Here is a 19,279-nt window from a genome sequence, read left to right on the forward strand (position 1 = left end):
CCACCTCCTTGGCCCTAGCTCTGTTGCAAATGAAAGAAATTAGTAGAGGTGGACATGAACACATTGGGGATGTTCAGAACTGAATGCAAATTCATCTCTAAAAGAAACACTGTGTTCTAAAAAAGGTTTGAGATAGTGATTTCTACCTATGAAAGTCATTGTTCTTTTGAAAGGGGTTTTTGCTAGTACTAGAATTAACAATAGCTCCAAGTTATGTTACCTGTACATTGTTCTTCATGTAAGCGGGGAAACTTGAAGGTTTTTGGACTGTCACAGGGTGACTGGCCCCTTTAAATGAAGTAGGTCCAACTCCGTTGTGCCAGAACAGGTGCTCCCAGTTTGACCAATTAAGAAGAGGGGGGCAGAATGGGGGTTATAAAGAGCCAGGGTGTTACTTGGGGAGCAGGGAGAGCCCTGTGAGGGGCTGCCAGCATCCCCTGTGAGAGGAGGCAGTAGGAACCTGCTGGGGGAAAAGACCTCCAGGAGAAAGCCATGGGAAGTGGTTCTCAGTTAAAATAGCCTGGAAGAAGTCCTGAAGTAGGTCCTGAATGAGGAGGGACTGAGAGGGACAAAGAGGAAAGTCCTCTGGGTGGGTTGAGGAACTGTGATTGTGAGGTTTTTGCCTGTGTTTGGAACATAAAACTGTCTGGAAAAGAAACTCTGGGTGTGGCAATGGATCCTTCATGGGCTGGAGACAAGCAGCACCTTACATGAACATAATTCACTAAAAGACTTACCAGTAAATCTTTACCACTAAACCAGAGATGTAGCACTATACATTAACAGCTCTATAGAATATGAGTAACATGACCCATTGCCTGGTTTTAAATAGGTCTGATTTCTTTTGAATGCACTTACCCTTTTTTCCTTTAGAGCGGCTCTCTCTTTACTAGAAGAGAGTATATTGGTATTGATATATTAGTAATATTTCATCCTAGTATAACCTAATGACAAACATCTCTCATTTTCATAATGGTTGTAAAGTGTCTGTAATCACTACAGCCTTATTCCAAACACTTCACTTCCATACAAACATTCCCTCTAAAATACAGTGGTCACCACAAAAAAGCCAGCATTGCCACCAGCTATCACACAATGGCATCTGATATGCCACAGTAGTCTCTTTTCTCCAGAATAGCATTGCTCTAGCAGTGTAAATGGGCCTTAAAATGGAGGTCAGTTATAGTTACCCTCACTTAGGGCTTCTTTAAAGAGTGATGTAAAGGGCCTTAGTGTGATGGAGAACTCAGGCTGCTATCTCTCAGGGCTTGTCTTCATTACCAGGGAGATTGATGCTGCTGCAATCAATGCAGTGGGTGTCGATTTAGCGGGTCTAGCGAAGACCCGCTAAATTGACGGCAGAGCACTCTCCAGTCCAGTACTCCAGCTCCCCAAAAAGAGTAAGGTAAGAGGACCAGAGAATGTCTCTCATCAATGCAGGGTAAGTCGACCTAAGCTACGTTGACTCCAGCTACGTTATTCACACAACTGGAGTAGCATACCTTAGGTCGACTTACTCTGGTAGGGAAGACAAGCCCTCAGATGCCACTCACTGTGTACTGTTGTCACTTTCCTTCACTTGACTTCTTAATACTGATTGCTGTAAAAAAATTCAGTCAAAAGTCTAAAGGACTATTATAGAAATAGAATTCACTTTTGACTTTGGCACATGACAAGGTTGTTGTGAGCTTCACAGCGGTGTCAACTCCTAAAAGAGATGGAAATGACTTTGCACCAATCAGTAGCTAAATTTTACATAAACATATTCACAAAATAACAGTAACACACAATGTGTAATTATGTAACCTTCCAAGTACATTTGTTTTAAGCAACAAACACTTTTTGATCAAGCAAGCTCTCTTAAAATCCCATTTTCAAACATTTACATAGCTCAATTGCTCAGGTAAGACAAACTATTTTTGTTCTGGTGGCAGCAGCAAGAAAGGTCAGGGTAATTCTCCTCTGGAGGATAAAATTCAGAATTTTTCAAACGAAGGAGTACACAGAATACTCTTTCTTGTTTAAACACAATCAGCTACAAGCATATTCAGAATCACAATAGTAGTGTGTCCCAGCCCTTAATGGGCTCTTCTAAACCTTTTGGTAGATAATTGGCTAACAAGTTGCAAAATCAAATTGATAGGTTCCCTGTGAGTTTGGAGAAACTTCTAGGGCAATTACAAGTAGATTAATATGATCTAATTAAGACAGGCTTTTAGCAACACAACAATAAGATTTTCCCTGGAAGGAGGACTTCACTGTCCATGGTGGACAGTTTCTCCAGTGATGTCTTGCATCATTTCTGCAGTCAACAGTACACCACCATGCAGTAATATCTATTTCTCAAAGCGCCACTCTCCCTACCTTAAAGGTGAGCTTGGGTCCCATCTGCCTTGTGCTGGCCCCTGCCATGAGGCCTCGCATCATGAGGCCATGAGGCCTCTTGCATACTCTTGCTAGTTTGTGGTTGAATTTGGGGCTGTCCAAATTCCAGTTTCATATGTTCTGGGATTTGGAGTATTCCAAACTCCATTGTGCACCACATTGTCCAACAATTCAAGTGTGAGGCATCATGCCAAGGTGAGGCGTAGGTGTTATGCAGCTGACCTAGAAGATCATGTTTAAGGAAGGTGGAGCTGGGGTTCTGCAAAGAAAATGGTGATAATAGAGGGTGGAGGAGGAGGCATGGAAGAAATATTGGAAGGAAGAATTAATATTCTAGAGAGGGAGGCAAGACCCATGGCGAGGACCAGTGAATAGTAACATACACCTATTCCACCCCATCTCAGACAACACAAACACACTTATTTGCCAAACCTTCCCAGATACCCTAGGGACAAGCAAGCCCAACCAGTCCCCTTTTCTGGAAATCCCAAACCCTTTTGCAGCCTCATGACAACTCTGGTTTAACTGCTCCCTGCTAATTATTACTGTTGTTATGATAATAGTGCCTAGAGGACCCAAATAAAGTTGGGGCCCCATTGTGCTAAAGTGATGTACAAATACATATTAAGAAAGAGGCCCTGCTCCAAAGAGCTACTGATGAATGCTGCTCTTTTCCTGTAATAGGATAACTGGGGTGAGACTAGAGAGCTGTGTTACAGTTTTAACGATTAGACTATACCAAGGTGAATTCATTACTAAAGTATCAGATGATGCCACTCATTGGCTCTGAGGAGTTCGGCTGATGGAACATCTAAATAAAGATTTATTTTGGTGTGATTTTTGAACACAAAACTGTTTCTGGCAATTGATCTGGAAATTTTGTTCATATTATGATAAATAATAAACCTCTTGAGAAAATGAAAATGAACACAAAAATATTTGCTCACTACTTCATTATTTCAAGAATCAGGCTCACATGGACTGGGGGCATGACATCAAAGGCCATTTCCCAGTTGAAATGAAGTGGATTTATTTTTACCTAAAATTGCACACACACTTAGTTCACTCATTCATAAAGTCAAATTCTTTACTGGATTTCAAAACTGGATACAATATGTCATTCTCACAGACCTGCAAATGATCACTTATTCAGAATGAGACTTATTCAGTTTGCACCTCAAACCTATGCAATTTCTGGCTGGAACACCGTGAAAAGGGAGGTTTTGAAAATTGCAATGACTATCAGTGAAATGCTCTCCATTTCTCTCTCTGTCTGTAATATTTTTTTCAGATGATCTGCTCAGGTTGGATTATCAGGGTGTGAGTGTTACACCTCAGTACTTTCAAGAGATGTTAGATTTTAAACATTCTCAAGTGAAAAAGTTATTTCAAAGTTATTATAGAGACATGGATATGCTGTATCCTAAATCAATGGAATGTTACTATATGTTTGTATCATACCTGGCAAAATAGAGACCCAATCTAGTTGGCTCCTTGGTACTATGACAATAAAAATGATTAATATAATCATCATTTTGCTCTGGCATTGGACTAAAGTGTTTGAGGTTGGAGTATTTTTTAATTGATTATCTGTCTTCTCTGAAGATGTATAAAGCAACGCCTAATGTATATGCTGGTGAAAATTCTGTGGACGTTAGTTTATGAGAAGAGCAAAGCTAGATGTGTTAAGCAAACTGTTAAATTTGTTTTAATTCCATTTTCTCTTTTTAATCAGTCTTGTTTTTATTGAGATTACTGTTGTCTGGATAATTTCATGCAGATGTCTGCTTGTGGACAAGGACCCCATAGTATGCAGAGAGAGGTACTGGAGGTTAAAGAGTTTCTGGAACCTGCACTCCCCTCTCAGTCTTGGTCAAGGGGCACAACTACCAGTCACGTTGTGTTGCCAACAGGCTGTAGCAGGCAGCCCTAAGAGGAGAATCTGAAAGACCAAGGAGGAGATGAGAGTTGGCAGACATGTTGGTCACAGGTACACAATGAAGACCATGGATATTACAATATTTTCACCACCTACTAATACTTGTTCTGCATTATTTGTTTTCTCCTTAAATCTTAACATGACAGCCTGTTGTCTTCATAATACCAGGAATTGTATTCCATGTTAGTATATTTTGTTCTGTGAGTAGTACCAAGGGTTACTTTGCTATCAGGAGCTGGGATTTTTGTTGGGACATGCTAATACAAAATGCATGTGTTGTGTATTTAAGCTCTTGACCAGCCCCAACGTGGGGGGAATAATTTACACTGAGATTTTTTATTGTGGCCCCTCAACAATTGCTTTTTTTCCCCCATTTGCTCCTGAATCTTCATCTGGAACCTGTCAGTGTTATGCCAAGCTTCAGCCCAGGACAGACATTGAAAATGGTGACCTGCAGCAGAGTGCTATGCTTGATGTCAGTGGAACTACACACATTTACACCAGCAGAGAATTTGGACTCTAAAGTCAGATCCTTTTGTTGCAGTGATTTCTTACTATTTATTATTTGCACTGCAGGAGCACTTAGGGCCAGCAATTCAGGGTCAGGACCCCATCATGCATGGTTCAGTACAGATGAATAGTAAAAAGACCACAAAGAGCTCATCCTAGATTATGACAAAATACAATGGGTGGATGAGGCAGAAACAGGGAAAAGGGAAGGACAAGATAACAGTAAAGTAGGCAAGTATAATAAGCCGAGGTTTCAGCTCACCACCTATCTGCACATTTTGTTCATTTATTAAATGGGTTTGCTGTTTACAAAACAATCCGTTCTGAGTTTTGAAAGCCAAATTTCAAATGTGTTTTTGTTTGTAACCATCTGAAATAGATGCTGTTGAAGAGCAATATCTATAGAAATGTGTTTACAGCTTCATTACACAGAATATACAAAATAAGCCATTGAGCTCAATGGCGTTACTTTGAATTCACGCCAGCGTAGCTGAAAGCAGAACCTGGCTCATTATGTAAAGCAGGGGTCGGCAACCTTTCACAAGTGGTGTGCCGAGTCTTCAATTATTCACTCTGATTTAAGATTTCACGTGCCAGTAATACATTTTAACGTTTTTAGAAGGTCTCTTTCTATAAGTCTATAATATATAACTAAACTATTGTTGTGTGTAAAGTAAATAAGGTTTTTAAAATGCTTAAGACGCTTCATTTAAAATTAAATTAAAATGCAGAACCCCCCAGAGCAGTGGCCAGAACCCGGGCAGTGCGAGTGCCGCTGAAAATCAGCTCGCGTGCCGCTTTCGGCACAAGTGCCATAGGTTGCCTACTCCTGATGTAACGTGCAGCAGAATTACAACAAAACAATGACCCTCATTCAGAAACGTATAAGGCAACACCTATGGAAAAGTCCAACAGAAAAGGAAACATTATTGTCACTGACTTTATCCTCTTTTTTGTATCTAATTCTTCATCTTCAAAGGTCTAAATGAGTAGGTTTACAAATACCTCTTTAATTAATAAGGGTTTTGCCAGATGCTTGCAAATGGACAGTAGGTTTATTATATCCACTGTGCCGTCTTGTAAAAAGTTTGTTTCTCCTCAGGGGTCATGATTAATAGGTATCCTTACATTTGATTTAGCAGCTCATTGTCTAGAGATGACTAAACAAATGTATCAAACCACAATAGAATATCAAGAATGATATAATCAAGGCCACTTTGAAAAGAGCAATCTATAAAACTACACTGATGCTGACTCAACCAATGATTAAAACAGGTGATAACAGGCCTCTGTGTTAGGCTATTTATTTTTAATTGCATTCAGACAACACTGGTGGTTACTATGATCGTATACATGACAAGATTCAATACACTCATCTGGCCTACTTTAGCACTGCCATTTATGATGTCTATCCCCTATTGTACCTTATCATCCAAAAGAATGGAACATTTTTATGGGCATTTTCCAATTAACACCACAAAACTGTGGGGTTTGCTCACCACCACTACCTTCTTGCACAATACACTGAACTGATCTCATGTTGACTAAGCAGGCCTCCTGTCTATTGTGGGACTAATTCTGCAGAATACTTCGTTTCCTCAGCAGATGACTTAATGATTTTCAGAGCTAAGAGTGAGAATTTTCTGTCCCTTTCCCCAACCTGATGTGAGGAACTTAATATTACCTGGTGTGTGGTCACCATCAGGACCACTTTGCCCTGTGACAACCCTGTTGCCAATACTCCAATCAAAATCATTGATAGAATCTTGTTTTAATCCACATGCAATAGTCCAATCTTGGTCTCCTGTTTCAAAGTTACAGCTTCCAGGGATACTGGTATATTGGCCTGAAAATGCAATACAAAGTAAATTCACTCTCTTGATACCAATATATAGTATATCAGTTGGTATATTTAAAATATGATGATAAGCATACCGCACATAGTAATAGCAAGGATTTTGTTCAACTAATGCCAAATTTACATATGTTAAGCTGAGAATGTTACTTACCGTATGTTTCTACATTTTGGTATAATATATGGTATATCTTGATATAATGCAGGCTCGAGAGACAAAGTATTCCCTTTATTAGAGATTGATATGCCCTCCACCCTTTGGATATGTTTAACATCATTGGTGTATGGCTATGGCCAATGGTGAGGACATTAGGGAGACATGACTGAGTATGGGACTTGTTTGAGCTCAGTGGAGTGGAGAAGATAATAGCAAACCAGATGCTAAACCTGGACTCCACTCCTATGCTCAAGCGTTCACATGTGCATATATTGGCATTGTATGGTGACCTATGAGCATAGTTTTATAAGTGAAAGAAAGTATGGTGGCTAAGGTACTGGATTTGGACTCAGGAGATCTGTGTTTAATGCCCAACCCTACCACAGACTTCCTGTGTCACCTAGGGTAAGTGACTCAGGGCCAGCTCCAAATTCCATTAAAGTCAATAGGAATCTTTCCATTGATTTTAGTGGGCTTTGCAGCAGGCCCTTAACTCCATTCCCCATCAGTAAAATGGGGATAATACGACTCCCTTTCTCCCACCTTTGGTTTTTCTTGTCTATTAAATTGTAAGCACTTTGTGGCAAGGATTGTCTCTTAGTATGTGTTTGTACAGCATTTAGTGCTGTGGAGCTTGCTAGTTGGTGCATCTAGATGCTAGCATAATACCAATAATGATCATTTATGATTTTTTTTAAAACAAAGGCATTTCCTCAGAAATTGCATCCACTCACTTCTTCCGCTAATATGGCAGTTACATGCTCTTGGAAACAAGATGTAAATAGTCTCATATTGAACTACCATTCCCCACTGTGACAGTGTTCCTTTAAATCAGCCAGTTCTAGATATTGAGAATTAAATTCAATTTATTTTTATGTGGTGTGTTTCAACACGTCTCAAGATGCTTTACAGTGAGAGATAAAGCAACAAGATGTTCCCAAGAAATTCTTCTTTTCAAATCTGCGGAGATAATTCATTTGACTCTAAGATATATTAACGTTCAGGATAAAAATGTGTAGAGGGCAATACTGTATCCCTTTTGATAATTCACCAGAAGCACAATCAGAGAGGGTATCTGGTAGTTTTGTCTCTGGCTGGACAGGAAGAAAGTATGAGTGGACAGATCAATCTTGGAGTACATTACATTGGGAAAAACTGATCGATTGATTGATGAAGGAGACACATATCCTCTCACTATTTCAGCAGTTGCCCTCTTACTTTTTTTCCCCCAATGGGATACTATTTTCAATACTACCAGTCAGCTAATTTCATAATGAGCACTAAGGTGCAAAAAGCAAAAACAGAAGATAATATTGTCAGGGCAATAGGTGCTAATGTCATTAATGTTACAAGTCACTGATGTGCAACCATTGATGTGCATAATGATGTGCACCCAGACAGTCATTAAGGGATAAACCATCCTTGGTTTGGGCAGGCAAACCTTTTCTGGAGTTTCTTTGGATTTCAAAGCATCTACACAACAGGAAGTTTAGGACCTAGGCTCACTTTTCAAGGCCAAATGGTCCCAGGTGAGCAGCTTTAGATTCCCAGGGGAAAAGTCCAGGGGGTTAGGGAGGACCAAGAAACCGGGTGTTTAAATTGTGAGATTCCAGGAGAGGGACAAGGACTAAGGCTAGATCTGAACTACAGACTTCTGCCAGCATAGCTATATTGGTCAGGAGTGTGAAGCTTTGTGGGTACTGAAATTAAACATTGCCATAGCCCAGACTGCAGTGCAGTGTAGACAAGCATCCACATGCTACAAAAACTACAGATCCTCTTTTACACTCCTGGGCTATAAACTAATGTGCTCTCCAATTACAAACTGCACATCTTATCTTCTTGAGAAGAAGAAAACAATCTAAGCAGATGGGACCATTTCTGAGATGTTTAATGTTCAATTATTTAATAGGATGCCCCAAAAACATGTTGTTTGCAAAAATAGACTTGCTGCCATTATAGAAGTATCTTTTCAAATGAGAAACTAAAGCAATTCTCTTTATTATGATGCAGATTTGCAAAACTATAAACTGTAACCAATGCTGTTTTGTAGGATTTTCTTGTAAAAATCTGGTCTGGTATAAATACCTTAAATAAAGATGATTTTGAATAACATATGTGAATAACATATGTAACCCCCTTAGGGTTTAGAGAGAGCATGGCCCCTTTAAATATTTTTTCTGAGGGGGGAAGTGCTATTGGTGGGAGTGGGAGTAAAGAGAGAGGGGAGAGAGCAACAGGGTGTGTGCGGCTGGAGCTCCAGACAGAAAGGCTGCAGCAAGCAGGCCCTCACAGAGTGAAGCAGTCAAAAATCTACCTGAAGCCTGGGAGGGACAGAGCAGCTAATCAGGGACACCCCAGGACAGGAGCCAGGAGGAGCACTATGCCGGGAAGAAATTGCCCAAGAAGGACAGGCTGGAGATGGATCCAGTATCCCTGCTGCCCAGAGCTGCATGGGGCTGTGAGTACTGGGGCTTGTGACTTTGCATTGGGACTAAGGAGGGAGGCGGTTAGCTAGTTAAGCGGGGAGGATGTCGCTCTCTGTGGCTTTGCAGAGAGCGGCAGGTGAGGGCACCAGAGAGGTTGTTGGGGGAAGTTCACTGGCACTGACGGCGACCAAGAGCACCCAAGCCTCACCACTGGACTGGAACTTTGCCCAGGACTCCTGAACTCTGTGTGCAGACACATTGCTGGGTGTCTGCTGCGTTCAGACTGTGGTATCACTGGGCCTGTGGGGCCTTGAGTTTAATGCAACCCTGTTTTACCACTCCCCCTATGTTTCCCCTTGTTGTTTTCCTCCTTTCATCCCTCTGTAAATAAATATTTCCCTTTCCTATATTCATTGTACTTTTCCGGTGTGTTCACTCTGGGGGGTTTGGAACAGGTGCCCCTGGGGTGGAAGGAACTTTCCCTGCTGCATTCCTGTGTGCGCCTTCTCTTGGCCAGAGCTGCCTGCAGAGCAGACTCCATCTTGGTCACGAGGGCGCTAAAATTACACATATAGCATGTGAACTCTAAGAGGAAGATCCTACAACTGATGCCATTAAAGAAAAATAGGAACACAAACACATGGAACATACCACACTGGTCCATATCGTACACCGTGCTGCACTACAAAGGACAGTTGAGCTTTAATAAGTGAAATAGACAAGCAGGCAGTGCAAAGAATTTGGCCGTGCAATCTCAAGAGAAAGTATGTGTGTCTTGTACAGTTCTAAACAGATCAAAGACCAAATGAATTTTGATTTTATAACGCTATTTATAATACACTGCCTGACAGCAGGAATTCAGCTCTAATATCTTACCAGTGCTTCAGAAAGCATTTAATAATAAATATTTATGAACAGCATCTGCAGGGTCGATGAAGTCACCTGCATGTCTGCACCTCTGGGTATTTCTTCTTTTTGATGTAAACAGAGACAGTTTAGGAGTTATGAGAAAAGGACTGGTCCATTTGTCTGCAAAATTGCTTTTATTTCAATAATTCAAGCATTGCACTAGATGGTTCATCAATGTTGAGGCCTGCTATTAATCAGATCTGGGTGTATAATTGACTACAGTTTACGAAAACTGAAATGGTTTTCATGTGTGATTTTCACATCCGTACTTCCAATGGGTTTTGAAAGAAAATAAAAATTGTGCAAGATTGCCTCACTGGAAGGAATGAAGCATACAAAAAGCAACTGCTGCAATTTTTTTTAAAAAATAGGATGCAACACAATGTTCCATTACACCAATTTTATGTGGATATGATTGCTGTTGGGCCAAATTCCATTATAAATCCAGAGAAATGCTTCAGTGGAATTACTCCAGATTTACAAACAGCATAACTGGGTCCTTGACTTCAATAGTTACACTGGTGTAAAACTGGTGTAACGAGGTGGAGGATCAAGTCCAACCTGGAGCTGAGAGAAAAAAGAAAAATTGCAGCCAAAAGTTTCAAATATCCATAGGTGATGCGAGGCTGGGGCAGGTTGGAGCCGCAGGTGTTTCTCTCTCAGTCATTCTGCCCTGTCTTTAACAACTCCTGCTGCTTCTCCTGACCAGGGGAGAGTTCTGGAAGGTCCCTGTGTCCAGGCTGAAGGGGCAGAGGCTTTCCCCTAGCATTGTGTGAGAAAATCTGCCCTTTGCTATTTGGAGCTGCATTATGCTGGGAGTGTGGAGTGATCAACAGCAACCCTGTGTGGGCAGGGCTCAAGGTAGCTGAAGGATGAAAGCACACTGGAGTACATTTTGCTCTTCATTATAAGAGAGTAATTTATGCCCCCATCTAGTGTTTATTCTACACCACAGCAGACATACCCAGGAATCACCTCTACCCCTATCTCAAATCCAAACACCCCCAGCCCTTGGCACTGTGGTATGCTGGACAGGGCAACCTAGCACTTACTTTAGCACTCTGTGTGCTACATTGCAATATTGAACTGTTGCTGGACAGAGGGGAGAATGAAGTTCCCCATGCCCTCTTCATCCATGGTAAATATGTGAAGCAAAGGACAGTTTTGCCTTATACGTTGAAGGTGCATTGAAGCTAATATTTTCCCAAGAATAGCTTTTATACATCATAACAAACTTTTGCTTTGTGACTTGGACTGATTTATGGCATTAAATGCTCCCATTCATTGTCTGACTAAGAAAAGAAAGCTGAAGGTCTCACAAGTTATCTCTAGAGAACACTTACAGAAACCAATGGCAACTACTGTATGCAATAACAGCATTTACAGAATAAATCAAGATCTTCATTAGTTTTCTGAGTGTCATTAAAAAGCAGTTTGCATTAGACGGAGATTCAGAGTGTGATGTTTTTCTATTAGGGCCCTGTAAAATATAACCATGGATAGTTTACAAAGTATTTTGTTGCAGTCACACTGTCTGACTACTGAAGAAATATTAATGTTATAAAATATGAACAATCTTTTAAAAATCCATTTATCTACTTGAACTGGTTATCCTTTTAAAGGTGCAGTTCAGTTTAGATTTGTTCCAGTTGTGAATCTGGCCAAAAGACTACATAAAGACACTGCTTTAGGATCTACACTTCAGATATATACGTTATTTACTTTAAAATAAATAGAAGATAGGGAGAAGAGTTCCAGTATCATATAATATTTTAATGATAACATGCCTTTTCCTTCCTCTTCTTCCTAATATATTTGTCATAGTGATATTATTTGCAAATTTGGGCACAATACAGATTCTCAGTAAACCCTTTATATGGCCTCATTTAAGATTGTGCCACTCTATTCTTTTGGAGCCTTGTCTAATGTGACCATCCACCATATATGGGGGGGAGGGAGGAATCTATTTTTGTTGTTTAAGATGCATTTGATGCATTTTCTCTCCCCTACATATCAAGAGTGATTTCAGTAATAGTTTCAAATGTGCACCATAGCGGAATTTGATCCTATAGATTCAAGATTAAGAAACACAGATTGATTGCCAGGATTAAGTACATGCCTTAAAAAAACTGTTCTGTCCTCTTGCTCTTCAAATGTAGTTCTAGTCTCAAAAGTGACTCTGCAAAAATGGCATTGGAGGCAGCGTGGGGACAGAGGCTAGGGCTCCATGTGTACTGCATCTTAACATCAAATATGATCAGTTTAAATGTTTAAAGGTAGTTTGTTTAACTGCAAGCCCTATTAATGGAAGTTCTGGAAGTCAAACTGGGTTCTTTCCTTCTCACACATCATCATCGATAATAAAGTTCTGCTGGCCAAATTATGTTGCAATCTTCAGTTGTCACTGAGGTTGCACAGGTGTAAACAGATTGGAATTTATCAAAGAGTTCTGTTGATGATTCAGAAGGAGGAAAGTAATCCAGCTCACTCATTCTGGTCTTTTGTTAGCTTTGGAGTAGTAAAGAACAATAAAAATGTACTTGTGTCATGAAAATGAACCCATACAGGGAGCTGATCCAAAGGGTAATTTTTACATGGTGAGTATTTGGAGCAGAACTTTATTCTAAATGCTTCTGTATTTTCACCAATTTGCTTATTAAGCTTTTCCCTTTCATGTTGACAGCTCAAAATCCTTTCAAGTTTCTTCTGTTAGATAATTTGTATAGTTATCCTTGGATTATCTTCCTTAAAAAAAAAAACTGAACTTGCTCTTCTATTGCTCTTTGTTTTGGTTATGTTGCACATTTGTGACTAAGACACATTTAAATATTTTTGCTCAGTAAATGTCTTTGAGGATCTGAAAGTGTAAAACTTTGTATGATGAGGCCTGGGGGAAGAAGAGAGGGGACAGCATGCTTATATTACCTTCTCCTGAGCAGCTGTACAAATCCATCTAAACTGGGTTACAGTATTTATGGTTAAAATTTTAATATTAATATAGAAAGTTGTACTTACTGCAATCAGCTTCATCTGATAGGTCCTTGCAGTCTGGTTTGTAGTCGCAAACAAGGTGAGACTCAATGCAGTTCTTATTCCAACATATAAAATCAGTGACTTCTGGGCATTCCCGAGGACTCTCTCCAACTGAAACCAACAGGACATTTAAATCAATACTTTAATTAAATCAAAGTATGACCTTTTTGATTTGTTTACCCATTATACACTATCACTTTAGTGATTTACTGCATCCAACAGATGTTATTCAATCCCACTCTCTTTTAATGATGTCTTGTGCCTGCCTAGACTGCTATATTGGCGATACTCAAAGCTGCGAGGATGGAATGTTTTGGTGGATAGGAATTCATTTCCACATCAGCACAACTCTTTTCCTACTTTATTTGTGATGCGAAATCTGTGCATAAATTCAATTTGCTACAAACTGGTTTAAAGAGGGCAGGGCAAAGGATTAAACCTCATCTCAATATATGACATAACCGAGAAATTATCACTATGCTACTTTCATACAGTGCATAGGTTTCTGAAGTGTTACAGGCCATTTAATTGCGTGAGATTTTTCAGTGTGTGGCAGAGAAACCTACTGCAGTCAACATGCAGGCTGCATAGGGATTCAGCCTAAACTATTTAAAATGAAGATTCATTTTACCAGAACAACTTTTCAATCGCTCTTGAATCTGGGTAAAATAGTGGAAGAGTGTGAATGGGAATGAATGAATAAGTTGGGGCAATACACCCAAGGAATGAACAAGGCTAGATAGCTCTTGGATTCAGTCCTCAGAGATCTGTCAAGCTTAAAATACTGATATAAATGTTCATCAAGTGGCTCAGTGAACTGGCTACATAACTCCAATTAGCATTAATAGGAGCTGTGCTGATAACCCAAAGCACAACATTTAAAATGCACTTCTATGAATCTGAGATTATTTTTTCTCCCAGTGCCTCAAGCGGTTCAGTGATACACATAGGAGAATGTGCTTTGACTGTATTCTTTGTAATTTGTTCTATGGCTCCTTCAAACATGACTGAAGTGGGACTCATCATCAGCAACAGCTCTGGGCAGAGCAACATTTTTAAGAGATTTCGTTGTTTCTGTATGTCTCTCAAAACTTGGATTGCACAACTTCAGGCAGACACCTGCCTAAAACCTGATATTCAGAGGCAGACCCACAAGCTCTCATTGATGCCAAAATGAGAAAGCAAAACCAAATCCTAGTTCCACAGAGCATATAAACAAGGAAACATTCAAAAAATACATGAGATGTAACTCAAATCCTTCAAAGGGAGTTCAATGACTGGTTTAGTGGAATGTAGCACTGACTGAGGCAAGTCTTCATATGCGATAAAAAGCTATGAATAGTATTGGCTCTTAGATCTAAAGGTCTCAAATCTTGTAATGAAAGATAATACAATTAAATAAATAATAAATAATAATCATAAATTAAACATAGTTTTATAGATTTGGAAACCGAAGCACAGAAAGTTTAAGTGATTTACCTAAGGGCACTCAGGGACTTAAGTGACTTAGTGGTAAAACCAGAAATAGAACCCAGGTTTTCAAAATACTATACACTTCTTAAAAAGACAAGGTAGTTAAGGTAATAGCTATTCTTCAGCTCTGTGTAAGATCAAAATCTTGTCTCTTTCACTAACAGAAGTTGGTCCAGTAAAAGATATTACTTCACCCACCTTGTCTCTCTAATATCCTGGAACCAATATGGCTACAACAACCACTGCAATATACTTCTTAACTAATTTAAAAATATCTCAGGCAGTAACCTGGGAACAGTTATGTTGCTGAAGTGAGATTGGATGAACTGTAGATGAGTCCTACCCAAACTGCACATCTGAATAGACATAACTATTGGAAAGTTTGGATCTGGATTCAAAACATTGTGGCTTGGACTCTTCTGGAGTAAGAACTCACATGAACACAATTTTTCTGGGTAGCTGCATATGAAATGAAGTATACATTTACAAACAGGATACAGGCTGTGCCAAAGGCTTTGGCAAAGGCCAAGGCAAAATCTTTTTTTGGAATCAACATGCCAAAATTGGTACAAATATCTAAAAACAAAATACCTTCCCCCAAACTTTATACTCTATCAAAATTCAACTCTAAATGTGGGGGGTATAGGGGGGGGGAGCTCAGCGTTCTACTGCATACACCAATAGTGGCCCTGATTGTCCACAGCCACTGTATTGACAGAAATTATACTAAAACAAGAAACATGATAGTGGTTGTTGATCATAAAGAAACTACAGTGACTGAAGAAATTCACAAGAACGGCACCCTTTCACGTAGCATTTTACCATTAATGTTTTAAATATTTTTCTCAAAATAGAAATACTTAATCCCAGAACATTTCCGAAAACTAATATATATCAATCTCATTTCTGAGGTCTGGATGCAATTTAACATAAGAACATGTTAGAAGCTCTATCAACATAGAAAACAGGAGGATTTTCAAAATATTATCCTGCCAATTCCTGCCATTGAAAAAATGGGTTGTCAAACTCTGGCATTCTACCATGATTTAACCCATTGAATTATAATACTACAATATATGAGAGTGGCATTAAATCTCTCTCTGGAACTCCTTTATGAACCAGTCTAACTCCTCCTGATGAACCCAGTTAATTATCATGTGGCTGAAAGGTAAAATGATGTATTTCATGTAAAATAAGGGTTTTTCTCCACAATTTCTGGTCTTGTTGCATTTGTCCATACTGTGGGAGGATGTGTGCAAATAAATGGCTTTTGTGTTTCATCACATTCCTTGGCTGTGCTTTGACATTTAATCAAGTGGAAAGTACTTTGTTACCTTATAGTCTCATTCAAGATTAACAACATCCCTTAAATACACGTAAATTTTTTTAAAGAATCTAACTCCTAAATAAAGCCTATGGAAATCTAAACACCTGCCCCATCTCCACACACAGAAGTCATTCCAAACCAATAAACCTCAGCAAATACCTGCATACAAAGCAAGAGTTTGTTAAGGATCTCATATTCACATGCTGGGCTGCACTTATATATTCAAGGGGAAAGCCATAGGGAGCCATTGACTCATGGAACAGCAACATGTTTCAAAAGAGCAGCACGTGCCAACCTCAGAGTTACATTCTATCATGATATAACCCTTAGAGCAAGAATTCTGGCATTTCACAGAATGGCATTCAAATGGAGGCTTAGGAGAATGTCTGTGGTTTCCAAATGGCTAGAGAAGGAAACTGTATGACTTAAAGGGGGCCCAGCAAAGATTTCTCAAAGAGTTAACTTTTCCACTATTTTAAAATAGTGGAAGACTCAACTAGATTCCAGGAGGCTCTGTGAATTGTATATACTATGTTCTGCAATGTGAGAGATGCTTGAAAGTAACGTGTTTACATTAATTTAATAGGGATTTTCCTATACGTTCATTTATTCTTTTTAAGGCATTACAGTTTAACTTGCATGTTGTTAACAGTGTAATTTTCAACCAATTTTTGTACTACTGTAACATTACAATGGAACTGTGAGCTAGCGAAAGGTAAAGAATTTGGCTGGTTCTGAGTAAAGGATAACCGTGTTTACAAAAAATGCCATAGGAAGTATGAAGCAAAAACATACTTTATATCCAAGTGAAGGTTTGCCACATAATTAAGGCTCCCTGACATGACAGTGAAATATTACTTTGGAAAGATCTATCAGATGTAACCCCAAACACCCATGTAAGCAGGGAACATTGGATTACATACTATCTTTCACTGCATGGCGTGGAAGATAATTAATTGTGGCAAGGAGAGATGGTCTTGTGATTAAGGTCCTGGACAGAGTACAAGTCCCAGCTTGCCCTCAGATTGTATGTGATCTTGGTCAAATTATTTAATTCCTATCCTGCAGCTTCCTATCAGTAAAATGGGGATAAACATTTCTCTTTTCCTATCCTCTGTGAGGTCTATTTAGGTTGTAAGCTAAGCTCTTTGGGACTTGGGCTGCCTGGTACTATGCATCTCTACAGCACCAAGCTCCAGTCTTGGTTGAGCAAGTAATAAATGGTGAACAGATACAATGAGGGAAAGAACAGCAGCTGTCCTGCATTTTCTCTCCTGGCTCCCAAAACCCAATGAGCCCTTTTTATAGACCCATGGCTTTGAGGGAGGGAACATGGAGCCGGAAAGGGAGGATGAGATGTAAATCTGTGCAGCATGCTTCCATCAGATACAGGCATATTTCCCATTGAAAATCCATCTGGGAATCACTGTAGGTTTGATCAGCAGTAATTTCTCCTGCCTAGGAACAAACCCTCCTCCTTCCTCACCTACCCTCATAGGGAATTCTGCAGAAGTTGCCTGCAAGGACTACATAATAGCATGGTCCTAAAGAACAATATTTCAGTTTTCATTTGGGAGAAAATTATGATGTAGTCATATCATATAACAACACTCCAGTTCACAAGTATTTCAATACAATGTCAAACAGCAGCTACTACTGTTAGACATTTTTAAATCAGCAGGTCCAGAAACTTTCATCCAAGAGTTTTAAAAGAGCTGGCCAAGGAGCTTGCTGGGTCATTAATTATGATTTTTCAATAAATCTTGGAACACTGAGGAAGTTCCAGAAGATTAGAAGAAAGCTAATGTACCAATATTTAAAAAGAGTAAATGGAATAACCTGGGTAAGTACAGGCCTGTCAGTCTGATATCAACTGTGAGCAAGATAATGGAGAAGCTGATGCAAGACCCAATTAAGAAAGAATTAAAGGAGGGTAATATCATGAATGCCAATCAACATTGGTTTATGGAAAACAGATCCAGTCAATCTAATTGGTATCTTTTTTCCCCCCAGAGATTAAAAATCTTGGTTGATAAAAGGTAATAGTGTTGACATAATGTACTTAGATTTCTGTAAAGCATTTGACTTAGTACCTCACAACATTTTCATTAAAAAATTAGAATGTTATAAAATTAATATGGCACACATTGAATGAATTAAAAATGGCTAATTGATAGGTGCCAAAATGTAATTGTAAATGGGGAAACATCACTGATCAGGTGCATTTTCAGTGGGATGCTGGAGGGATCCGTTCTTGGCCCCACACTACTTAATATTATCAATGACCCTGGACGAAAACAAAAATGATCACTATAAACTTTGCAGATGACACAAAAATTGGGGGAGTGCTAAATAATGAAGAGGACAGGTCACTGACAGAGCAATCTGGATCTCTTGGTAAACTGGGAGCAAGCAAACAATGTGTGTTTTATTATGGCTAAATGTAACTATATACATCTAGGAACAAAGAAAGTGGGCCATATTTACGGGGGGGGGGACTCTATACTGGGAAGCAGTGACTCTGAAAAAGATTTACAAGTTGTGATGGGATAATCAGTTAATCATAAGCACCTACTGCAACACGGTGGCAAAAAGGGCTAAAGTGATCCTGTGAGACATACATGGAAAACTTGAGTAGGAATATGAAGGTTATTTTAGCTCTATATTTGGCATTGGTGCAGCCACTGCTGGAATACTTTGTCCAGTTGTGGTGCCCACAATTCAAGAAGAATGTTGATAAATTAGGGAGGGTTCAGAGAAGAGCTATGAGAATGAATAAAGTATTAGAAAACATGCCTTACAGTGATAGACTAAAAGAGCTCAATCTATTTAGTATAAAAAAGAGAAGATTAAGGGATTACAGCATATTACAGCATATAAATACATGCACATGGAACAAATATTTAATAATGGGATCTTCAATCTAGCAGAGAAATGATCCAATTATAGGAAGTTGCAACTAGACAAATTCAGACTAGAAATAAGACATATTTTTTAAAAGTTAAAGCAATTAATTTTTAGAACAATTTACCAAGAGTTGTCGTGGATTCTACATCCCTAACAATTTTAAAATCAAGATTGAATGTTTTTCTAAAATATATTCTCTAGGAATTAGTTTGGGAAAGTTCTATTGACTGGTTTATACAGGAGGTTGGACTGGATGATCACAATGGTGCTATCTGGCCTTGGAAACATGGCAGCTGTTCATGAATGTACAGCAACACAATTTAGGATAAGTTTCAGGAAGAAACTCTGATACATC

General features: G+C 39.2%; 1 protein-coding gene across 1 annotated transcript in view; it reads right to left on the bottom strand.

Moving 5' to 3' along the window:
• MALRD1 (MAM and LDL receptor class A domain containing 1) overlaps nt 1–19,279 on the bottom strand; it is a 371,329-nt gene that overhangs the window by 103,196 nt on the left and 248,854 nt on the right. The window contains exons 21-22 of the mRNA XM_034760318.1: nt 13,200–13,328; nt 6,519–6,680 (exon numbers count right to left, since the gene is read on the bottom strand). Coding sequence (XP_034616209.1) covers nt 6,519–6,680; nt 13,200–13,328 — 291 coding nt within the window. The remainder of the gene's footprint in view (nt 1–6,518; nt 6,681–13,199; nt 13,329–19,279) is intronic.

Source organism: Trachemys scripta, chromosome 2 (genome assembly GCF_013100865.1).
Source record: "Trachemys scripta elegans isolate TJP31775 chromosome 2, CAS_Tse_1.0, whole genome shotgun sequence".
Classification (NCBI taxonomy): domain Eukaryota; kingdom Metazoa; phylum Chordata; order Testudines; family Emydidae; genus Trachemys; species Trachemys scripta.